General features: G+C 47.5%; 1 protein-coding gene across 5 annotated transcripts in view; it reads right to left on the bottom strand.

The window, feature by feature from the left end:
- Positions 1–20,470: 20,470 nt before the first annotated feature.
- SEPTIN10 (septin 10) overlaps positions 20,471–25,453 on the bottom strand; it is a 112,454-nt gene continuing 107,471 nt past the window's right edge. For all 5 annotated transcript variants that reach the window (XR_008995708.1, XM_057496857.1, XM_036920469.2 and 2 more), the window contains 2 exons: positions 22,170–22,354; positions 20,471–20,549 (listed from right to left, as the gene is read on the bottom strand). Coding sequence is in view for 4 of the 5 variants with exons in the window: in XM_057496857.1 (XP_057352840.1) it covers positions 20,534–20,549; positions 22,170–22,354 (201 nt within the window). In the remaining variant the exon portion in view is untranslated. The remainder of the gene's footprint in view (positions 20,550–22,169; positions 22,355–25,453) is intronic.

The following is a 25,453-nucleotide window of genomic DNA, read 5'->3' as shown; positions in this document are numbered from 1 at the left end:
TCCAGTGAGAGATACCTTGTCTCCTCTCCTCTATTATCAATCCTCCAACTAATTCTTCAAAACAAACAACATATGAAATTTATTGATGACTTCCTCCCCAGGATAGCAGCTTCCCTCTGGTAACAAATCAGTCAAGACCACCTGCCCTGCCCCCAAGGTGGGCTGAGTTATCTATTTGCTAAAGAGTACATTAGGATTCTTACCTCCTAACTTCCTGGCTTTTAAAATAGAATCTTAGCCTTAAGATGGAATATCTCCTGTTCTTACTATACTGTTTATATCTCAACTTTTTTGGGAAATTAGTCTTGATGCCTGTCTCCTGTCTCTGCTGTATCTCTAGATGACCTGGAAGGTTGGCCAGTGACTCCGCAGTTTCACATTTTATGGAGCAGCTGTAGAGTTTGGCCCAGTGTACCAAGATCCTTGAGATGTTTACACTCTGGTCTTTGGGAAATCTAACCAGGGAACTAATCAGAGTTGTAACAAAAAATTATGTCAAAGGATATTTGCTGAAGCATTATCCATATATTGAAAAAAATGATGAGGACATTTCCCACCCATAGGAAGTTGTCTGACACCTGGGATGTGTGAGAACATGCAGCTAGTGTCTGTGGGGCCGGATGCAGGACAGGGTGTAGGACATGACAGAAGAGCACAAGCAGGTGAACTCTGTGATGCGCCCATAGATAAAGTCCTGCTCAAAAAAATAAATGGGAGACATGCAGCAAAATATTCCCTCTGGGCCTGAGGGTTACACATGGTTTCTTGGTTCTTGGTTCTTCTTCCTTATTTTCTATATATTTTATAAGTTCTCTGTTTCAGAAACTTGTTAATTTTAAAAGTATAAGGCATCTCCACCTAGTGGGGCTGTCATACATGTGGCCACCAGTCATGGTGCTCAGAGTGCCTGTGTCCTTGTCCCTAGAGCTGGTACATGGGTGTGTGGATGGCTCAGCAGCAGGGCCACACCTCTTGGTCTCCTCAAAGGACCCAGTTCCCAATCCTTAGCGAGGGGAGTCTCCCATGGGTGGCCTTCAGGTAGCCCCAGGCAGTGTGGCAATGTTACTTTGCTGCTTGCTCTAAGGACTATGGTGGCCCATCACCCACACCTGGCAGGACCCACATGCACCTGCCCCCAATCCTGGCTGGCCATGCCTAAGAAGAGGTCAGCAATGGTCACCGCAGAGGCTGAAGAGTGCTTGTGCTCAGGGCAAACTTTCTCTTTCTCCTGGTGCCTCCTCTGCTGCCTGGCACATAGGCCTGCTGGGGAAACACAGCTCAGCTGACAGCTGGGTGAGTGCCATGCATGGGGTCCCAGGAGCCAGAGGCATTATGGCCCACAGAGCCCAGCCCCAGCTGCAGGCTGGTGAGCTGATAAAACGTGGGTGTTTTCAGGCATTGCATGAGTGGTCTGATATGAGATAGTAGACAGTTGAGTCAGGAACGTGGCTGGACCCCAAATCCTGGCTCCCTGGCCTCACCTGCTGGATTTCTGCACAAGGTAGAGTATGGATTCCTGAGTCCCAGGGGGGCTGGCAGGTGCACAGGGAGCAGCCCCAGTGCTTGCCTCATTGGAGGGAGAGGGCCACACTGTCCCCAGGCACCCAGCCTCACAGCTGTGATGAACACAGCACCACCAGGCAGGGACGTGGGCCATGGGTGTTCACAGACTTAGGCTCAGCAAAAACTGCTGCAATTAGAGCAGAGAGGCAGGGCTGTTAGGTGCAAACAGAAAAACCTGAAAAAGGATGTTTTAGGGGAGTGTTGTGTATTTTCCTCAGTTCTTATCCCCACCACAACAAAGAAGTGAAGGGCAGAGACGCAGTAGTGAAGCAGAGTAAAAGTTTTATTTAAAATTATGCACTTAAAGAGAGAGAAAGTGTGGGCAAGCTCAGGGAACCGATGATGGAGGATTGGGAGGCAGTCGCTTTAGAGACACAGGGAAGTCAGAGGACAAGGTGAGGAAGGAATTCATTAAAGTAAGAGTGTCAGGGGATGACAGATCAGATTAATAAAGGAAGCTTATTGTGCTGCTACTCAGCATGGGGCACATCCCCTGCTAACTCCTTAAGCCAGGGTCACCTGGCATTCAGTATCTGCTTGGGTCTGCATGGCGTGGGAACTGAGTCCCTACCACCCCAGGCTTTGGGGGAGCCACAGAGCACTGGATGGAGTGAGATTATGTCCTGCGAACTTCCTAGAGACAAAGAAGGGAGACTTTCAGACAGGCTACTAAAGAGCATGACCAGAAGCTGCAGTTCCCGGTCACCCTGGCGATGGTAATTTGCAAGCCCAGGTCTGAGCTCTCACCAGCCCCTCCTTACTTATCTGAAACTGGACAGAGGACGTGAAGGTTTGAGCTGAAATCCAGAGGATTAGAATGACAAAGAGAAGTAATAACGACACAACCACTGGAAAAGCGCAGAGACAAAATGTTATAAGTTGAGCAGTGAGAAGTTTATTTAAGGCAAAAGGTGCACACTCAGAGAAAGGAGAGTGTGGGATACTCCAAAGAGGCATGCCAAAAGATTGGGAAAAGACTATGCACTTAGTGCAGATGAGAGAAGAGTGCCTAAGGGCTTGGGGTCAGGGGTTTTATAGGAGCAAAACTTAAAGAGGAGTGTGGACTTGTTAAATGGTCCCAGAATGTTCATCTTTGATAAGACATAAATTTCTTCTTTTAACTTAACACAAGAAATTGACTTCCCTGATTCCTTCCCAGGATAACAGTTCTGTCTGGAAGCAGATCAGTTAAGACTGTCTGCCCTGCCTCCAAAGTGGGCTTGATAAGGAAAATATTCAACACAGCTGTCAAGGTCAGCAAACCGCTTTTTTCCTCCAGTTGGCAAAGCCCTCCCAGCTCCCCCCTCCCCTCCTCCGGGCTCCTCTTTTGCCCTGCGCATGCTGAAATGCCACATAGCAAATAATACAAATTGCTCCCCTTGCTTGTGCTCAGGGCTCAGACCTTGGGAGATGACTCCCCTCTGAGCCCGCAGGTGTGAAATAAACCTCAGCCCTCCAAGACCTCCGAGTGCCGCTTGGTTCTTCCGTCAGAAATCCAGTCCAGGTTTTCCAGTATTTTCCGTAACAGGCTGAGTTATTGTCTGATTAAAATGCTATCTTAGCTTTAATATAGAATTCTTACTGAATAAGCTGGGCCTTTTAGCAGGTGCTAATTGATACAGTGAAAATATAGGCTATGCTGAGATACTTTTCTTTATCAGGGGAGTATTCAACATTCCAAGTCAAGTTGCTCCTGGCCTTCTGAGCTTTCTGTTTTAAACTGGTTAACTCTTTGAGGCCTTTAGTGGGCTTTACTGGCCTTATTCTCGTTCCACCCCACTCATATATATTTTCCTGCTTAACAGATGAATCTTGAGCTGAGTGGAAGTCTGTGTCCCAGTCCCTGAGGCATTAGCTACATACAGTGACACGGATGCTTGCCAACCCTGCTGGGACATGCTCAGGCAGCTTAGGCAGATGGGAGGGCTGGGAGGAAGCACCTGGGACAGCGTGGGCCCTGGGGGATGGAGGCCATGTGGGGGAGGCAGCCATGGTCCCCACCCCTTGGGTCACCTAAAGAGTTAAGGAGCTGGTGTTGTGAGGTGTCTGGCATGAAGGAAGCGCTGACGAGAGAAATCGTGGGCATTGTGCATCTGCGTGGTACATCCCGGGAGACTGCTGAGCACAGTCTGGCCAGAGCGGCCGCAGCTCTGTGGACCAGGGCCCTTCTGAGACAGACCCTGCCCCCAGCAGTCCCACAGGACCACGGAGTCGCCGTGTGGGACTGGTCACCTCCATCCTTGTCCACATGCCTTCTGGGACATGGCCCCTAGCACCTGACCTGGGAGCTGGGGCATGCTGCCTGCTCCTTGGTTCCCACTTGCCCCAGTGCCTCCCAGGAGGCCTTTCTGACCAGGAACTCCTGCACCATGGAAGAGCATAGCACTGCAGTTGCCTCAGGCCATGTCCCAGCTAGACAGAGGGAGACTCCAGGATGCGCCATATAGACGCCCCTACCAGCCTCCTCACCCCTGCGTCAGGACCATCTGCTTCAGCTCCACCCTGGGGAGCATGCCCACCCATTGCTCTGCCTTCCATGCTGGCTCTGAAAATCCCAGCATCCTTACAGGCTGGGAATGACACAGCCTGGCCACTTGGCTCTCCTAGGCTGGACGGTTCCCCTAGGGCCCCCTGGAGATGCAGGAGTGGAGCACCCAGAGTCTTCTCCACCAAACGTCACCTGCAGCTAGACGCAGCCTCAGCTGCTCCCTGAATGCACAGCCTCCCATCCCAGCTCCGGGCAGCCTGGACTACCTCCAGCTAATCAGGATGGCAAAATGAAGTAATCAGACTATACCCTCTCAGAAAATGATTCTTCCATGGAGGGAAGGCAGCCGGTGCAGATTCAAAGTCTTTCAACTCTAGGGGATCTCTGGCAAGGTCTGCTCTGACCACCCCATTAACTGAGCTCTCCAGGAAAACAGAGCCTCTCAGGCTCCCTGCAGCCACTTCCCTCCACTTATCTCCTTGCTTTCCCCCCTCCTCTTTGCTTCCCTCATTGACTCATGCCATGCAGCTGACCCCATACTTCTAAAACAAATGATTTTCAGCCCCCAGTTCCCTCCTGGAGGCAGTGCCTGACTGCTCAGGTCTTGAAGGAGCCCAAGTATATGCTGGTAGGAAAGTACCGAGCCTGATGGGCCCCCATGCCCAGTGCTCCTGGCAGTTAGAGCACATCATCCCCGAGGTCCCAAGGACGGGACAAACCCTCAGTGACTCCCTGGCCACCTGTGGGGGCAGCTCGAGACAGCATGCTTAGAGGTCATAAAATGTCAGGGAGAACAGTGTCCCCAGGGCTTAATGCAGGATGTTACTCTGCTGGCCATATCCTGGCTTCAATATTTCCTCTTCGATTTGCACATAGTTGTATAGGAGAGACAGGAATGTGTGTCAGCATTTATCCACAGGGCTCAAGGTTCCTTTTCATGGCTTCTCATTCAAACGCCATAGCACTGTCCATTAAGTGAACTGACCAGCCCCATAGACTACTGGTGCCTGGTATCAGGCCAGATTTGAACAAACCATTGTACCTCTCTATCATGCCTGCCCTGGTAGGATTATATGGTACATGAAACATCTACTTTCTTCCTAATTGCTACACCCATTCTTGTAATGCAGGTCCAGTAAAGTGGGTGCCTTGATCGCCCTCAATCACCTGTGGCCGGCAATAGGCTGCAAAGAGATGCTCCAGGCCCCTCTTGGTGGTTTGCTGATTTGCATGACATGCAGGAAAAGCAACCAACAGTCCCGTAGCCATGTCCACACAAGTCATGGCATCCTGATATTCTTCTCATATGGGCACAGGTCCAATATAGTCTATCTGCCACCTGACAAGGGGTATCAGCCACTTTACTATTGTCCCATGTTTCTGTGGGACTCGGTGTAAGTCCCTAATAGAGCAAACAAGGCACTCCTTCGGGGCTCGGGTGACTTCTTCAAAGGTCAATGCCAATCCCCACCGATGGGCTACAGCCCACATTGTCTTTTGCCCCATGTGCAACAAATGCTGATGTAACCATTGGGCCACATTAGAGGCAGGCTTTCCTTCTAGCCAGTGCGCCTGGGCCAATGTGTCTGCTTCATCATCCCCTGGGGATGCCAAAGGCAAATGGCCAGTCACATGATATACAGTAACTGTCTTAGTCTGACCAGAGGCCCAAAGGTCTTGCCACAACTCTTGCCCCCAAAGGGGCCAGTGACCAACCATCTAGTTGGCATGATACCATGTCGGTAGCCACAGGGTCAAGCCCCAACAGACAGCCCAGCTGTCAGTGCAGACAACTATAGGGGAAGTTCCTGGGAGATTGCAAGCCATACTGCCCGCAATTCAGCCAGTAGGCTGCTCTTCCCTTCTCCATCTTCCATCCATATTGTCTCAGTCTTAGGATAGAAAACTATAGCCCTCCACTTTGGGGGCTGCCCATGACTAGAGCTGTCTGTATTCCAAGCATCTTGAGGTATAGGGGTTTTTCCCTCCTGATAAGTATTCTCAGCTACCAATGGCTCAAAAGCAAGTTCTTCCTGCTTTCCACTGGTAGAGGTCACTGGCCCCAGTAAGCATTGGAGTTCTCCACTTAAGGAGCTAGTAGAGAGGGTGCTACACTGCTGTAAATATGCATCCCATTTGGCCAGTATAGGTGTCTGAGCCACACCACTCTGTGGCCTTTGGGTCCAGTCTCACACCCACCCTGCGATGGGATAGTTATTACCTTGGTTGGAGCTGTTCCAGTGATGGGCTCCGTAGCCAGCAAGGCATGGTACACAGCAGCCAGTTGCTTCTGTCAAGGTGTACCAGATCTCTGCTCCTTTCCATAGTTGTGACCAGAATCCAATAGGTTGGCATGTCTATCCAAGTTGCTGCCAAAGACCCCCTCCATAACCATCTTCGGTTACATGAACATCTAGTTCACAGGGCCTTGATGAGTCCATTACACTCAAGGCCTGTACGGCCTTGACTGCCTGCTTGGTAGCAGGAAAAGCAGCTGCACATGTCTCATCCCAGTCCCACTTGATGTCCTTTCATACCAACTGTTTAAAGGCTTCAGAATTTGTGTCAATGTGTGGGATAAACACTCTCCAGTAGCCCAAAAGACTCCAAAACTTTTGCAATACTGCCACAGTGGTAGGGGTAGGGAAAGCCTGGACCTTGTCTATGACTGCGTCAGGAATAAGTTTAGTTTTACCTGACCAGACAACCCCCAAGAATTTTAGAAAAACCAGGTCCCTGAACCTTGGTGCTGTTCACAGCCCATCCTGTTTCCTGTAGATGTTGCAACAGCCTAAGAACTGCCCCTTCTAAATCTCAAGAGAATCAGATGTGAGCATAATGTCATCAATGTAGTGATACAGCCACACCATTTGAGGTTTCTTCCATGTGGGTAGGTCCTGGGCTGCCAGTCCATGACAAATGGTGGGACTGTGGAGGTATCCCAGCAGAAGGACACTGAATATCTACTGCCAGCCTTCCCACGTGAAGGCAAACTGTTCCTGACTTTCCTGTGCTATGTCAATAGAGAAGAAAGTATTAGCAAGGTCCATAATATAATGATATGTCCCCAGTTCATGACTGAGGGTGTCCATAAGGGCCACTATAGAGGGGACAGCAGCAGTGCAAAGTGGTTGTGACCTTACTCAATTCTATGTAGTCCACAGTCACATGCCAGCAGCCATCTGGCTTTTTCACTGGCCACACTGTGGAATTAAAAGAACTGAGTGGGCTTTATGATGCTTACCTTCTCCAACTCCTGTAGAGTTTCTCCAATCTCCTTGTGCCCTCAGGCAATTTATATGCTATTTGTCACCTGCCAAGGTATAGGAAGAGTTACAGATGGGTGCTTAGCATGTCCCCTCAGAACTGCCTTTACCACACATAACCCCAGTCTGAACTCACCTTGCAGTGGTCTGTAACCACAGGCCCTGCAGGATATCTACCCCCAAAATATATTCAGGGATGGGAGAAATGTACACAGTATACTCCTTTGGGGGTAAATGCCCATCCCCAGTGGAATTTGGGCATTCTTCACTCTAATTGCCTTACCCCCATGGCCATCTATCATAGCAGGGGTCCCAGGAAAACGGTCAGGGTTGCCATAAATCAGAGAACACTCAGTTCCTGTGTCCACCAGTGCCAGGACACGTCTACATTCATGGGGGACTAATGAATTGCTAATTCTACATGTGGCTTCCGGTCCCCAGCACGTCCCCCAAGTTGGGGACCTTGAACCCCCCCCAGTCGAACTGCGATGCTCAATTGTCACCTTGTGGGGGTGAGGGCCCAGGCGGAGCCTGAGTACTGTCCCCCAGGAAATCTTGTGGGACACAGGCTGGACATGGGACTTTGACTCCAGCTTTTGTGTCCTGGACCTCAATGGCTGGAACTCTGGCTTTAATTGGTGCCACAGTTCTAACAAGATACTATTGGGCTGTCCATGTTTTTCTTTCACTACCCTGGCCTTTATTAGATCAACCCACATCTGGGTCCTCAAGACCTTCACGGGGCCCTTTGCACCTCTCCTTTCAGTTGAAGCCCATACTTCCCTCCGTGCTCTTATTGTTTCAACCTTCCCCAGATCTGCTAAAGTACAAGTAGCCTCACTTACGGGTTGCCCTATGTGGGGGCAAGAATAGTCACTAGGGACCCAAAGAGAGATGGGACAGTTGTACGGAGCACCAGATTTCTCATTCCTATGGTGAAGAACTCCTCACTGGGGCCCTTTGGGTCCATATTATAGATGATATTTTTCATGTCCAGTTCCTGCAACACCTGTTGGATCTCTGCATACGTTTTCCAGCTAGTGGGTAAGTATGGTAAATCACCCTGATTAGGCCACACTGCCCTGATGGCAGCTGTCAGTCAATCCAGAAGCACCTGATTCCCTGAGGTGTGACGGACACTTTCAACCACTGCAGAAATTTGAAATGACCATCAGAGCCAAACAAGGACAAATGAATAGAAAACAGTGAAAAAGCCTATGTGGTCTGTGTGATTCCATCTAAAGAACAAATATTAAGAATAACATAGGTTCCCAAGGAGAAGAGAGGGAGCAAAGGGTTAGAAAGTTGTTTTGAAGAAATAATAGCTGAGACATTCCCAAACAGAGAGAGGATTTGGACATCCCAATTCACAAAGGTAACAGTCACCCTTTATCTCAATGGATAAAGACCTTCTTCAAGACACAGTAGAGTGAAACTGTAAAAAATCAAAGTAAAGAGAAGCTCTCAAAACCAGACAGGGAAAAAAGATGGCAACCTACAAAGGAACTGCATTATGTTATCTGTGGGTTTCTCTGCAGAAATCCTGCAGGCCAGGGGAGAGAGGGAGACATATTCACAGGGTCATGAGAAAAAAATTTTCAGACAGGAAAACTCTGTCCAGCAAGGTTATCATCAGATGTGAAGGAGAAATAAAGACTCCCCGACAAACAGAAGCCAAAGGAGTTTATCACCTTTAGATCTGCCTTGGAAGAAATGCTGAGAGTTCTTGAGGCTGAAAGAAAAGACAAAAATCAGTGAGAAAATGCATGGAGCACACACCATGGGCAAAGGCCAGTAGTCAGTGAGGTTGGGAAAACGAACTCTGTACCGGTGGTGCCAACCACTCAACTACAGTATAAAGGTTAAAGGGGAAGAGCATGAAAAATATTTACGGCTACAAAAAAAAAAAAAAAAACAATGAGAGAACTAATGACACCAAACATACAAAAGGGAGGAGTAAAATTAAGTTGCCATCAGCTTAAAGTAGACTGTCTCCTTTGTGAGATGTTCCTTGCGATCCTGCGGTAGCCACAAAACAAAACGTCCCTGGACGGGGAACCGGCGCTGGGACCAGAAGCTCCCCACCCCCTGCCGCCGTGTGGAGAACGGGTGCACAGAGGGCGGGCAGGGAGCCTCTGCAGTGCCCGGGTGCAGGCTGACGGGGGCACAGGCCTGCGCCCCCTGCCTGCCTCTCACCGTCCGGTGGCTCTGCAGCCCCTCCCGCCTCGGGGCCAGGGCGGCGAGGCGGGGCCCCGGGAGCCCTCCGGGGTCGCGGGAGCCCTGTGCCTGCGCCCCGCCTCCAGCCCCAGGCGCGGGCCCTCCCGGTGCGGAGCGCGAGCAGCACCGAGTGTGGGCGCGCAGGCCCGGCCTGGCTCAGGAGCCTGGCCTTGAGCCGTAGGCCTCCAGCCGACCCCACGTCTTGTGTGAAGTACAGACGGGTGCTGCCTGGAGCCACGGCTGCGGTGACACCTCTCAGCCGCTGCTCCTGCAGCGCTCGGCCCACCCAGCCCTCCTGGGGAAGCCGGGGGCGCCCCTCACCCCACCGACCCCGCCGGCGCTGCGGGCCCAGGGCACCGAACGAAGGCCGTCTTGTTGTGCCCAGTGGCCGAGAAGTCGGGGCTCCGTGTGCCTTTCTTGGGCCCCAGCAGCACTGCACACGGGCTGCCTTCAACCTTCAACACGCTCCTCAGCGGCGGGCGCCCCGCCCGGGCTACTCCCCCTTCGTGGTGGGCCCGGCCTCCCCGCCTCTCCCCCTGGCTGCTGCTTCCCTCTGCCCGTGTGATCGATCCCTGGTGAGCTCAACCCCAGGCCTAGTACCACATGCGCTTCACCACCCGACCCTCCGCCCTGCGGTCCCGGCCCTGCAGTGCTCCTCGGGCCTCCTCCCCTCTCTCCCGGCACCTCCACTGGCCACCGTGCCCCATATCTGCGCCTGTTCCTGGCTTCCCCTCCCCAGGCCACAGCACCACCTCGTGCCCAGCTGACCGAGCTTAAGTCCAGGCAGCCCCGCTCTATGCCCTCCAGGCCCATCTTGCAGCTCTGCCTTTCCATTGCCCTCGCCCAGCTTTCCTCTGTGCCCAGCCTACATCACCAACAGCGCCTGGAGCCCCCAGTAGTCCCCATCCACCTGAGCCCCGGCCCACCCTTTGCCATGGGCTGTGGAGACTTGTTTTCACCGCAGATTGGATCAGGTCACACCCCTTATTGAACTCTGCTGTGAGGTCCAAAGCCTTTCACACCACCTACAAGACTTCCTGCCCCAGTGCTGTGATTAACTTTTCCTGCCTACGATGAAAAATGCTCAGATATGAACGGTATAGTAAGAACAGGAAGGACCCCATCTTAAGGCTAAGATTCCATTTTAAAAGCAGAGAGTTGAGAAGTAAGATTCCTGACATATTCCCTGGTAATCAGACAATAACCCAACAACCTATCTTAAGGCAGGGCAGGGAGTCTTAACTGGTATGTCCCCACTGCTTGAGGGTAACCACTATCTTGGAGAAGAACAGGTAAATAAATCCCTTGTGTTGGGTTTATCAGGATTATCTGGAGGACTGATAATTTAGGAGAGGAGACATGGTGTCTCACCAGAGATAAGCATCTTGAAACCCTAAGTCAAGCCTATGCCCAACAGCACTACCCCCACACCCCACCTGCCCCTTGCCCCATTCTTGAAAGCCTTAAGACAGAATCCCCAAACTTTCAGTGTGCCTCCTCTCTGAGGACACCTGCACTTTCCTTTCTTTAAGTGCATACTTTCAAATAAAGCTTTCTTATTGCTCAAATTACTGCGTTTTGTCTCTTTGCTATTTCATTTTCTTTCCAAGTCTTCACTCTGTCTCCACTTTACTTCTGGTAAGTAGAAGAGGCTGCTGAGAGCCCAGATCTGGGCCTGCATGTTTCCATCTCCTGGGTGACCCAGACAGAACTGCAGCTGTGTGATCTGCTTAGTGGCCTGCCTGAAAATCTCCTTTGGGAAATTCTCAGAACATAATCTCACTCCATCCTGTGCTCCACGGCTCTGCCAAATTCTTGGGTGGTAGGGGCGTAGTCCCCATGCCATGCAGATCCAAGTGGACACAGGACACCAAGTGACTCTGGCTTTAAGAGTTGGCAAGGGAATCTGCCCTAGGCCAAGAATTTTCCCTCCTTCCCTCTGCACTTCCCTGCTGCTCTTGCTTTAATAAATTCCTTCCTTAGCTACACTTGTCTGACCTGTTTGAGAATTCTTTGTTGTCCAGAGTAAAGAACCCTCCTCCATCCGGGTTGAGTTTTCACCTAGTGCACAGGGAGAGACCTCCCCAGATGCAGCCACCCAGCAACAATGGGATGGGGTAACCCTGTTGGGTGGGGTTGCTTACTCACACCCCCTTCTCTATCCAGGCTAATCCAGCATCCTTTAGGCCTTAGTGTGGGAGTCCAGGGCCCCGGCAGGTGCAGACCAGGTGTGACATTTGCAAACTTCAGAAGCAGCCTGAGCTTCCACCCAAAGTGCGTGAGAGGAAAGGAGTAATTAGACCTTTATTTCCTATGTATGCAGCTTACACATACGTTCTGTCAAACCAAAATCAAGAGACACAATCAGTTTTATGGTGAAAACACATGCACATATTTTAAACTATCAGAAACCCTACAGGGGAGGCAGGGAGCTTAGTATGCCAGGAATTAAGGGCAACTTACTACCCTCATTGTACTCAGATCCCGAGCGCCAAAGCCAGCAGAGGAGGCGCGGCAATTGCATTCTCACAGATTTAAGATGGGGCAAAGCCTGACTTCCAGCAGGTGCTAGCTGCTGATGGAGATGAAAACATGACAAGTTGCTCATGGAAGAATTACATAGCTGCCCTGTATGCTTGCTAAAGCAGTCTGTAAGTTCAGATGCTCTCACCAAGCATACGAGGCTGTAAGCGTCACCACCATGCGTGTCAGGACTGTGGCCAGCTCACAGGTCCCTGAGCTAATGCTATCAGAAGCAGTCTGTGGATGGCTTCAAGGAGAAGACACACAAGCCACCTTGTACAATAGTGGCTCCAAAGTTCCACAAACAACATGCTATATTTCTTTAGGAAAAAAGAAATTTAAACAGAGAAAAAATTATCTTTTTCCATAGGAAATGGAAGGAGAGCCATGTGGGATCTTTCTGTTACACTGGGGGTCTGGAGGGGCCCTGGGAGAGAAATGAGGTGTGAGTCTGGGTCCAGAGCTACATCTGTCCTTGGGTGAGAGGTCCAGAGCTAATAGCACCTGCCAGGCAGGGTTCTGGCTGCACCTCTCTCCATGAGGCAGCCTGTGTGCCTCCTGAAGTGGGGCACAGCCCTACCTGCTCCAGGCCAGAGGCAGAGGGAGACCCTTTGCAAGGAGCCTGTCTCACAGAGGATGGAACTCAAGAATGAAGTCAGCTCTTCTGAAGATAAACAAGTAAAATAACTTGGAAAAACCCTCCCTTCCAAGCTGTCAGGTCTCATGTATTTATTGCTTAAATCATCACATGTAACTGCACCAACTGTGAGTACATCACCTCTCGACTTCAAATCCACCCTTCATCACCTGCCCTGTGAAGATTAAATGGACCCTTTAAATATTGTCATTTGGCAGCCAATGCCACTTTGCGGTTTGATGGTTGAAGGCACTGGAACAGGCGCTTTCCTTCCGGGTTCATGTAGGCCCCTGCCCACAGGTCCTGCCGTGTCTGTAGGCCAGGAGCCTATCCACTCAAGAATCTGTAGCCCAGAGTGTTTGGTGAGATGCCTCCCTGTGGACAATTTGCTGGCACTCTTCAGGGTGGATTTCCATCCAGTTGGTCATTCCAAGCCGCCAGTGGGGCTTTGGGGTGGGGTAGGGCTCCTCCTGGGGCTCCACTCAGCTCTGGGTAGGGGCTGCTGCTTAGAGATGCAGTTATTATACTCTGGCATTTTTCTACCTTTTATTAGCCAAATCCTCCTCAATCTTATTTTTTCTACTAAATTTTCCCTGCTTTCTGTGTGGTTTCTCCTTACTGGTCCTGATAATTGTATCTAGTAGAAACATTTTCCTCAGCAATTAAAAATGATCTTGTATAGAGCACACCAACACCATTTTTAATGCCAGCGGATTGGTATCATACATCCTGCTGACAGCTGAGTGGAGGCCAGGCCCTGGAGCTGCAGAGACAAGCGCATGTGGGCCCTGACCTGAAGATTTTGTGGGAGTACCATGTGGGGCTCCAAGAAGGGGCCCCAGTAAACACCAGGGCCTCCCCCACCTGTCCAGGCTCTAGTCCACTCCTTCCCACTCCTCTGCAGCCCACATGCTGATGCTCAACAGTGCACACTTAGACCCCTGCACTGGTGTCGCTGCCTGCCCCCCACTGGTGGAGTCTCAGGCCCCAGCTAACCCGGGGCCTCTGCAGGCCTCAGCCCAGGGTACATCTCCCAGGCAGTCCAGGTTCCCTGGAGTGGACTGAGGGTAGGCAGGAGCAGCTTGTGCGTGTGTGTGTGGGGTGGGGCAGAGGCGGGGGTTGGGAGGGTGAGATCCACGGCCCTGTGCATGTTAGAACTCCAGTCTGAACAGAGGGGCAGGCTGCAGGCTGCTGCCCAACATTTGTCCTGTCCAGAGGCTCCAAGCCTCCCAAGCCTCTCCCTAAAGCCCACACTCACAGGAACTGACTGCTCTGCTCCCACATCTCCCCTCATCCATGCAGGAAAAGCCTGGCTGCCCTCTCTGAACTAGGAAGCTCTCCCCTCTGCCCCCAGGAAGCTGTGCCAAATAAGAAACAGAGACTTGGTAAGGCAAGGCTCTTCAGGACTGGAGGGGATTGGGGCAGGGGAGGGGGCACTGCAACAGTGAGAGTGTGTTGATCTCCATATTATCAGTAAAATCTTCCAGGAACTCAGGGTTAGGAAAAAGGGTTTATTTGTCCTAGGGATCAGCGAACCAGGCCAGCTCGACTAGCTGCTGGCAGGGGGGTGAACGGGTGGCATCAGATAAGTCGGTGTGGCCGGCCTACTCTGTGAGGCTCGTAAGGGGACTGCGTGTGGTGCCCTGGCTAGGGGGGAGGGGGAGGGCAGGGCCCCGGGCGGACACCGACTCCCGCAGCTGCTTCCCTGCGGTGCGCAGAGCCCCCTCTGCTCTCCCACTGTGTACCCAAGCCCTGCGCTGCATTCCTGTGAATTCACTGGTGTGGCCCCCTCTGCCCAACTGGACCCTGTGGCCAGGCTGCAAGGCAGCTGCTCCACCCTGCTGGGTTTCCCTTCACTCCCTCAACCCAGACACAGATCACCCACAGGCGGCCAGCCCCCTGGACACAGCAGTCATGGGCCAGGGGCCCTCCTGGGAAAGGAGGTCAGACACAGGTGGGGTAGGCGCCAGAGCCTCCCAGGGGTACAGCCCAGAGGACTGGGGACCCACACAAGGGTCCGAGGGGTCGTCCGTGAGCCAGCCTCAGGTGCCCAGGACAGGAGGGGAGGTAGCCATCACAGGCCACTGGGTGTGTTGGGCGCAGTGGACCCCACAGGTAGGTATTTCCAGCAGGTGGCTAGAAATATGGGTCTGGTGCTCAGGAGAGGGGCAAAGGCCACTGGCACATGGCTGGGGTGGAGTGTGGGTGACATACACGGAGGACCAGGACAGGGAGGGCGGGCTGTAGCACTCCATGACTGAGGGACTGGCCAGCACATGGAGCGAGATGAGCTCTCAAAAAGGTGGGAGCAGGTGAGATTCAGGCTCCATCTGCCTGGACTTTGTCTCATCATCATCAAAAGGGGAAGAAAAGCAACTACCTTTTGGTAGTACCTTTTGGGGTACTCCGAGGTTAAAGGGCATAATAATGCAGTGCACCTGGGTAGTGCCTTTGTTCAGAAATTCGCACAAAACCACTGATGATCATCAAGGAGGCTGCATGCGGTCCAGCAGCTGGACGAGATGGGCAGCCACATGACTCACCATAGTCACTGGCAGATGCCACAGACACGCCAGGTTTGTGAAGGAAATCATTCTGGCTAAAGCACTGTATATATTTTCACTAGGCAAGATCTAGCACCACAGAAAAATTATTTCTGTTGTTTTTGAATGAGAAGGAAAAAAATGAAAATGGCTCACATTTAAGAGGATGGTTCTCAAGAAGCATTTGAAAAATTGACATACCAATTCATACAGTGACCTGTGTGCACACATGCATGAGCCAGAGACCGCAAGGGAACAGCAAGGCGGGAACTCAGCCTTTGTGTCATTGCACTATTGGTTGCCTTTAAAAGAAATACAAGACACATTTTTCTTTCTGTCGTAAAACACGATTAAGTTTCATTTGCATCTGTCAGTCAGAACAGCAGAACATCTGTCCTCTCAGCAGAGGTTGTGATGTGGAGTCCCTGAGAAATGCCAGTGAGGCAGTGGGCCTGCCAGGCTGTGGGATGGGAAAGCGCGGGCATGTGGTACTGTTTGCATTCTGGGGACACTCTCAAGTCACACTCACGTAGCACACCCCCTTTTTTTAACAGAGTAACTTCCAAAACATTTTTTATGCTTTAAATAAGCTCTTAGCAAATAGAAACAGGTAAGAATTAGGGTAATGCAGTGTCATATGACCTGTGAGTCCACTTAATCCATGTAACATAATTTCTAACCATCACAGAGCCAAGGGCCTTCACTATGATGGGCTCAGACAATACGAGGGCTGGGGAGGTGCTTTCAAAAGCTCCGTCCGCATTTCCCAATATTCCTGAAACCCCACCTTGCAAATACATTCAAGTCTTGACTTTTCTTCTTTAAGCATCTCTTTTTAAAGCTGTTATTTTCCCCCATGGGGGGTAACACTTAAAAACACTGAACTTAACTCCACAATGCAAAATCACAAATGACCAGAGGTATAGGGACAAGCCCTGAGAATGCACTCGGTGTGGTGAGGGGAGGCCAGTTGCCCTCCCTCCTGTGCTGTCTGACCTGAGGAACAGTCCCCAGTCTCCAGATCCCCTAAGAGGCTCCCTCAGCTCACTTCTCCAGGAGACGCTCTCTCTACGGACAAGCCTGTGTTAATGTCCAGGACTGTCAGAGCCAAGTTCCATGGCTTGTCACTACTCCAGGCCCCGCTTCCCTACCTGTCCAATGGAGACCCCGCCCACCTGCTTCCTTGAGTGCAAGTAGGGGCACAGGCATGGAAGCAGTCCTCTAGAACTTCTGGGAGCCCAGCCCCTCCACACCCTTTCACCCTGGGAAACCTGTGTCAGCCTTCTGACCTCCCAAACTCTGAGATGCAGTTTATGAAGCCTGGAGTTTGTGGTACCTTGTCAGAGCAGCCAGTGAAAGCCAGCACAAAGCCGCCCGGCGCTGGTGCACTGTGCTGGCCACCCCACCACCCACACCCACCTCTTTGGTAGTGTCAGGTTTTTTGTTTTTAATTTTAGCCATTCTATGCCGCTTTTCTTCTTGGTCATTTCCCCCGTTTTATCAACCTTAACAATCTTTTAAAAATACAAACTTTTAATTTTTTTCCTATTTCATCAATTCTGCTCTCACCTTTAATATTTTTCTTTAGTTTGGTATTCTTTTCCTAACTGCTTGAGATGAATGTGTAGAGCACTGGTTTTCAGCCTGTTTTCCCTTCTAGTAGGAGCATTTAGGACTATAAATTTGACCCTAAGATGACTTTAGCTGTTCTTACAAGTTATGATATATATTTTCATTATTGTTCAGTTCAAAAGATTTCCTAATGTCCCTTTTGGCTTCTTCTCTGGCCTGTGGGTTTATAAGTACATTTCTTATTTCCAAATACATGGGGATGTTTGTTATTACTGATTCTTACACTATGATCAGAGCCCACACTCTGTATGATATGCTTCTTTTAGGAGGTATTGAGTCAAGCACGCGGTCCATGCTCACAGGTGTCGAGTGCACGTCACAGCAGTGGGATGGGACGCGCTTGGGCACATGCTGTGTGGTCCACTGAGCCCAGGCTGTCAGATGTTTTCTGTGGTCCTCCTGTGTCTGCTCTGATGTTTGGTCGGCTTGCTTTATCATAGAGATGTGTTAAAACCTCCCGCAAGTGTGGTTTTGCATATTTCTTCACGTATTCTCATCAACTTTTGTTTTACAAATGCTGAGGCTATTAAGTACATACAGATTTGCAATTGTTCTACATTGTCATGTTTAAAGTGTCCATCTTCATCTCTAACCATGCTTTTTGCTTTAAGGGTCTTTTTTTTTACAGAAAGTACCGCCACACATTAGCTTCTGGTTAGAGTTTGCATCATGTACCTTTTCCTATCTTCTGTCTATAAAGGCAGAAAGTTTGAAACATCTGTTTTATAAAGTACATATAACAGGATTTTAAAACCTTTCATCTAAGAAGATTAGAGCATGTAATCCATGTAACTCATTTACTTGGGTCTTAATCTACCAAATTACTAAATGCTTTCTAGTTGTCATACCTTTTTATTTCCTTCATTTTCGTTTGGATTCTCATTTATTAGGCTGGTTTTCCTCCCACTTGGCCATACTTACACGCTGCCAAGTCTCCCGCTGGCTGGCTGACGAGGCCCATCACCCTCCCACTGCGAACTCGCTCCTCTCCACCTGTAGTTCGGTTCTCTCTGTTTCCCTACTCCACATTATCATTGTTTGACAGTCACGATTCACTTAGGTTTATCCATACAACTACCTCTTTGCTCTATGGTTTTTATGTTTTTATATATATGTTCCTTTCCACATCAGTGTTTTTGTAAACATGACTTAGTTGTTCTGCTGTTTACTCCTGTACACAGTGTTAACAACTCCTGGCCCAGACTGTTGTCTCTCTAAAGGGCCAGCCTGCTCCTCCTGCGGTGAACTCTGGAGGAGCACCTAACTGTGTGAGGCCAAGTCTAGCCATGGCTCCTGCTGCCTGCTTGGACGAGAGTCCTGAAGACTAGAGTCTTCACCTGCTCCCACCTGCTTCTAAGACTGCACCCCGCTCTTGCTGCCACACTTCACCTACACTCTCTATTTACATGTAGCTACTTTCCATGGCACACAGGTTTTATTAAAAATGTGCTGTTGTACCTGGATTGCCTTTCCCCATTCCTATATGTGGACAGTTGCTCCCAGTCCTCCCAGACCCAGCCACATGAATGCTTTCCACACGCACACAGTGGTTTTTTGACCTGTGACCACTCTGGTACTCCCTGAGGGTGTGGATGGCCTTCATCACGCTGGTGTCCCCACTTCCAAGCCCACTAGGAAAGCAGAACCTAAACTGAGTCCCTTCAAAATGCGGTAAGAATTCATCATGCTTTTCCCTTTACTCTGTTTAAATCAGTCTTAAACACCACAGAAGTAGGTACATGATTAATGTTGGTCCTGAGAGGCAATTCTATTTTACATACTTTATGGAAAAATAGTAACCAACACATGTCTAACTTAATTTTGTTACCAGGAAATTGACTAAAGCATCAGCAGATACTAGCTCCCTTTGTAACCTTGTGCCTGAACAGTGCAGAATAAACTAGCTTTGTAAGGAAACTTGAATGTTACAGTGTGACTTTTAAAGACTTTCTCCTTTGCTGGGCAAAGTGGTGGTGAGTCTTTCTCTCAGCAGAGTCATTAGCAATACAAAATGATTACCCTTCTATTAAGTTCAAACTCTCAGGCAGGTGTCTGTAATCTTTTCAGCTGGAAACTTGAATAACGGTTTTAACATGTCAACAACCAATCTGGCAACTCTAAATATTTCATTGGAGTTTAGGATAGCTGTTTTATGCACAGTTTGTTATAACATGGCCATAAATAGCTACCACTCACCACATCACTGGGCCTCTGGATGGCTCTCCTCAGCTAGTGCTTTAGCGCAGTAGTGCTGGCCTGGCTCTGCGCCACAGGCTGCCTGCCCTCAGGGACTCACACACTCTCCTGCTCCCACCTTCCAGACCTTGGGCATTACTGATCCTGAGAAGAGAGTTTAGAACTTTTTCTATGGTTCTTTTAACTTCCTTTTCTGAGGTTTTAAAAGGCTAAGAGACAGTGGTGAATTTCAAATGCGAAAATGAAATTGAAAGTGTTTGTCCAGATAAACTGCACTATGAAATGAAGGGTTTTATTTGCAACTTATACAACTTCATGAAAACATACACTGCTCAGAATCTGATACAGGCTAAGTGAAACATCTATCATCTGGAAAATACTGGTAATATTCCCCACCTTAAAATGATTCAAGCATCATTATATGAACTAATTTTGATAAAATGCTTAAGATGACAGTTTGAAAAAAGAAAAATTAAAGTAGTTTAAACATTTTAGTAAATACGCAGATGTATATTATTGTCAAGACTAAATGTCAGTTTTATTTAAAATATTCATGTACAAAAAATGAAAAACTAAACACCTATGACTGTTACGAAAAAGTTAGAAACCATTAAATTGCTCTGAGAATACCACTAAGGCACTGAAGCCAAATAACCTTAAGATCTGAATTATCTAAATTCTTATATCTGTAATATTCAGATGTTCATTGTTATTTCTCAAGAAATAGTGTTAATAAGATGACTCAACCTTATTATTTTTTCCCTGGAAGAGTTTTAAACAGTATGTATGCAATACATCCAATGAAAACAGTATGGTAATACCCAGGTTCCAAGTCACTTATCCTTAGAAAAAGGGTTTAAATACATGGATGTTTTTACTTTTAAAACATACTTTGTTTCATCACAACAATACACGAGCCACAGCAAGGCATACTGAAGCATGGAAGGCCATCATGTTATATAATGTGATATAAAAGGTTAGGATCATGTTACCAACTGGATAATTATGTCAAGAATTAAAAGTTCTATAAAACTACTGAGAGGTTAGAGTTTCAGGTACCTAATAAAAACATATCCCCAAAATACTAGTTTGTGTGCACCCCAAAAAATGGTTCATCTTGGATATAAATGCAATCAGGTAACCATCCTGAGTGAGTTCTGCGTTTTCCACAGCGCAAACACTTTGAGCTACTGTGCACTGCATGTGACCATAACTGGGTAGCAGGAGAGATGATCCAGATTCACTGCAAACCAGCAACTTCGGCCCTTCAACAGCAGTGACAATATACCTGATTATCGGCCACTCTGGCTTTTGTATTGACCTGATACTTAAATGGCAGTAACTGTAGCCATTTGCCAGGTACTGAATAAGTGATACAGCAAATAAAAACAGAAGAAAATCAAAACATACTTCTAACATTTTAATAACTTTTGGTTGTGATGACCTTCTGTGATCTGGAACCTTAGTTTTATATAAAATTGGAGCTGGAAAGAGAACAAAAACTTTTGATTGGTATAATGAAAAAAACATTTAGGAAATAAAAATTATTAGAATCATTAGTTTTACAAAGGTTTGTACAGAAAGAGCTAACATACATCTAATATACTAAAGGATATCCAGCTGTAGGATTTTGGAGATAAAAGAAATAAAAACAAACACCAAACACTACTTTCTTAAGAATTCTTTTGACCTCCCAAAAAACTACGGTCTAGGCCCTGGTTTTGTCAACAATAGCACATACTAATGGTTCTCAAGTGGAAAAGAGTGACAGTTTTTACAAGGGATATGTAAACTGTCTTTCATGTATGGAATAAAATTGGGAAATCCAGTTAGTACTAACACTGGATTAGGATGAAAGAATAAGAAGGTACTGAGCTTTCTAATTTAAAGCATACTGAAAAGTACACGAGCAAACAAAACAAGACCCATGCCCTCTAGAGCTTATGTTACAAGATCACACGTGAAGACTCCTTTCTTCCCACAAAACTATAAAATCCACCCAAACCTGTGAGTTTACTTCCCCAGAGGTCAAAATTGGAACATCATGGACCACTGTTCAGTTCTCTTAACCATTCTGAAGTTGAATTACAGTAGTCTGAAAATGCTGGGGTTGAAGTAAGACGTGGGGATAAAATGTAACCAGCAGTACTGCTCTGTGCAGCACATAGGGGGACCTGTGCTGCCCGGGCTGGGGGAGGGGGACCGGCGCTGCTTGGGCTGGGGGGTGGGGCCCGCGCCCCAGGGTCAGGGGGATGGCAGAGGCTGAAGCAGAGACCACAGAGGAACACCCTCAGCAGAGCTGGCCAGTGATGACTTTCAGGAATAGTCAAATAAGCAAACTGATAAGGACATCTTAAGTGGGAGAAACAAAAGAAGGGCACAAAGTACAGAAGAGGAAAGAGCTCATATTCTGAAGTTTGGCGACTTCGGTTTTGACACATACCCCGCATCTATAAGCTTTGTGATTAGCCACGCGCTTCTCGTGCTGCCCCGCTGTGCCGGGGCCCTCTCTACCTTCCTCTGCATCTTTATGTCCACCACTGGTTTCACAAGCTCTGACATCAAAGCACAGGAGCTCGAATTGATAGCCTGGTTCCCTTATTGAAATAAAAATTCTCATAAAATCACTATCAGTAGAATTTGGTTAAATGTAGTTTTTTTTTCAAGTTTTATTTTACATCTTATGATTTGCCAATAAAGTGTACAGCTTCCCTTTAGACATAACTAATGATAGATCAGGAGTAACAGATGTGTACAAAGCCCCAGGCTGGCCTCGGAAATCACACCGTGAACTTCCCCAAGGTGACTGACCCTTTCTACACTGATTTTTTTCGTTAACTTTGTTCACTCTTTCACTTGCTCATTGTGGCACCTAATGATTTACTGGTCCCCTAACATGTGCCCGGTGCTGAGGTAGAAGCTGGGGAAGCGGCAGTGAGCCAGAGGGACAGGTGTGCTCTCAAGCTGCTGACATGGTAGCTGCAGAAGCAGACAAGGAATGAGGGAACAGACAGTGAGCAGGTGCTACAAGACCCAACAGGGCAAGGAGACAGCAAGTGACCGGGGAGGGCTGCCAGGGACCAGGGCTACGTGAGGTGGCTTACTTCTTACGGTCCTTGTCCTTCAGGTTGCCACCTGACGCTGTGTAAGTCTGACTCTGGTATATCTCAGACGTAGCTTTCGTTTTAGAGAAAGTGATGATTTCTTCTTCCAAAAGTCTTCTCTTTTCTTCAAGCTTCATTCTCTCTTCTTGGTGAATTCTCTTAAGATGCTCGAATTTGGCCTGTAGCTGCGACAAAGGTGCAATTCCCAGGAGTGACACAGGGTGGCAGCACACGCCCAGGAATGTTCTCTGGCCCAAACCTGCAGCTAATGCTCATCGGGAGGGATCTACTTACTGGCTCTGCCTGACATCTCACAAGTTCATACTTAAAGTAAAACCTTACACAGGGAATTGCCTTTGTAGCTTTAATTTTAAATGCGTTCCCATGAAAAAAATGCATGCATGGAAATTAATAAAATCAGAATCTCACGAACAATCCTGTTTTTAAAACATTTGGCTTCTTCTTGGAGTTTTTATTTTCTTGCTCCACATTTCCCCACCAAACCTCTCCAAATGAAGTTTCTAAAATGCATGCTCAGTAAAAGCGAGGGACACAAATTAAAGAAGAAAATTACGGAAAAGGAAAAAATTATTTTCAAAATGAAATTACCATGTGTAGTGAAAACAGTTGTTGAAAGTTAAACCTGTTTGGAAAGCAAGCGTCAAATGATCAATTTAAATCAAAAACCTTAAAAATCTATTATATTTTTACAGTCATTCACCTTCTTGAAATGTAAGATAAATCAAGAAATCCTAAGTTCAGATGAAGTTTTATATATAAAAATACTCGCTGTAGTATATTCACAATGGGAAAAACTGTCTGTGTCTAATAAAGCCAAAAACTAAATTTATGTTAAATGTACTCAAGGCAACCATTAAAATGAGGTTTGCAAAAGTCTGTAGTGTTACAAGAGCACTCCCCAGTTTAATTACTGTTCACCTGAAAAGAGAGACTAGGGAATGCAGCAAACCCTTTGTGCGTCGGCCATGCGCCAAGCTGCTAGGAGCACAAGTCCCACATCTGGATCTGGACCAGAAAGGAGAACCTTCTTGATCCCCTGGTTTGCTTAGATGAACTTAAATTAGTATTTTCAGTTCTGGGAGGACACTTAGCATTCATACAAAAAGGAGGACTTATTTTCTATAAGAGATGGTATATGATAGTTGAGGAAATACTTTGCCAAAAATCAGAGGCTGAGGGTAGAAACTGGAGAGAGCTAAACTCCATCCTAGTATGATTTAAATATCCCAAATACGGGACAGGTTGACCAGTGAGTCAGTAAAGCCCTGACAGGACAAGTATTTAAACAGAGACAGGACAGGGTTGGGAGAGATTAAGTGAAGCCCTTCTACCTAAGATTCCTTTATTTCTGAGGATGCCATTTCAGAGAAGGATAAGGTCCCTGGTATATGCTTATTTACATGGTTCCTGCTTTTATAAAATATGTGTGTGTGTGTGTGTGTGTGTGTGTGTGTGTGTGGTGTATTTAAAGGGTGGGATTCATCATGCTGTCATTCAAATCAGTGGTATAAATACAGTCACACTCTCTGAGCATGTGCACAGCCCCTATAAATTTGGGAGAGAAGCAAAGCAACTCACTAACTGGGAGAAAATAGTTACAAATGATCTATCTGACAAGGGGTTAATATCCAAAATATATAAAGAATGCATACAACTCAACACCAAAAAGCCAAATAATCTGATTTAAGAAGTGGGCAGAGGACCTGAACAAGTATTTTTCCACAGAAGATAATCTATTTATATATCTATCTATCTGTATATCTATATCTATCTTTCTCTTTCTCTAAGAGAGATGGCCAACAGACACACAAAAAGATGCTCAATGTCACTCAAGATCAGGGAAATGCATATCAAAATCACAATGAGACATCACCTCACACCTGACAGAATGGCAAGTACTGAAAGGCAAGCGGTAACAAGTTTTGGTGAGGACGTGGAGAAAAGGGAGTCCTCCGACACTATTGGTGTGAATGTAAACTGGTGCTGTGGAAAGCAGTGTGGAGGTTCCTCAAAAAATTAAAAGTAGAACTACCATATGACCCAGCAACCCCACTTCTGGGACTCCACCTGAGGAAAACAGAACCACTAATCTGAAAAGGTGTATGCACCCCCATCTTCACAGAAGCATTATCTACAAAAGTCAAGATATGGAAGCAACCTAAGTGTCCATCAGTACATGAGTAGATAAAGAAAAGGCAGTACACAGTGGAATATTATTCACATAAAAAGAGAGAAATTCTGCCATTTGCTACAACATGGATGGAGCTAAAGGGTATTATGATCAGTGAAATAGGTCAGACAGATGGAAACAAATACCCTAAGATTTCACTTACATGTGGAACCTAAAAACAAAGGAACAAACCAAAGAAGAGAAATAAACTAAAAAAAAATACAGAGAACAGTAGTGGGAGGGAGATACGCAAAAGAGGTGAAGGGAATAAGAGGTACAAGCTTCCATTTATAAAGTAAGTCATGGAAATGAAAAATACAGCATAAAACATATAGTCAATAACAACATAGGAATTTTGTACGGTGACAGACGGTAACTACACATACTGTGGTGAGCATTTGGTAATGTATATAATCGTTGAATCACTATGCTGTACACTGGAAACTACAATATTGTACATCAACTACATATACTTATAAATAAATCAATAAGACCCTATTCCAAAATACAGTCACATTCAGAGGTACTGGGGATTAGAACTTCAACGTATGAACTTTGGGGGACTATAACTCAGCCCATTACAGTAGCTTTCACCAAAAGTATTCGTTAAACTCTAAACATTCATATGTTTAAAAAAAATGGAAGAAAAGCAGAGTGGAGGTAAAGCCTGGAAAGGGAGGGTACGGGGCAGATTACATTACATGAATAGAGATGTATCTCTGTTACTCAAATGGAGGTTGTGTACTTTATATGCACACTTAAATATCCTGACAGGTTATAGGGTATTTTGTACGTCACTTCTAAAGCTGACTAAAAATCCCAGGGAAACTATAGAAAGAGAAATGTGTTAGAAAGGGGGAGAGGGGAGGTGTGAATGTGACTATCATCCACATTTGTGCAGTCAAGGCTTTTGAGGGTAACAATCTATTCCACACACATGCAGCCCTTACCCGTGGTTCCATTATTTGTAACCATGGGTTTAATTCAAACGTATTTCCAAATACTCAAAAAGGCAAAGGCAAGAGGCCTTTTGTGCTGTTGGTAACTACTCACCATGCCCCTAAAACTGTACCACCAGTATGGGTGCTGCTGC

This window comes from Manis pentadactyla, chromosome 2 (assembly GCF_030020395.1).
Source record: "Manis pentadactyla isolate mManPen7 chromosome 2, mManPen7.hap1, whole genome shotgun sequence".
Classification (NCBI taxonomy): domain Eukaryota; kingdom Metazoa; phylum Chordata; class Mammalia; order Pholidota; family Manidae; genus Manis; species Manis pentadactyla.
This window is presented reverse-complemented; position numbering and strand designations above follow the sequence as displayed.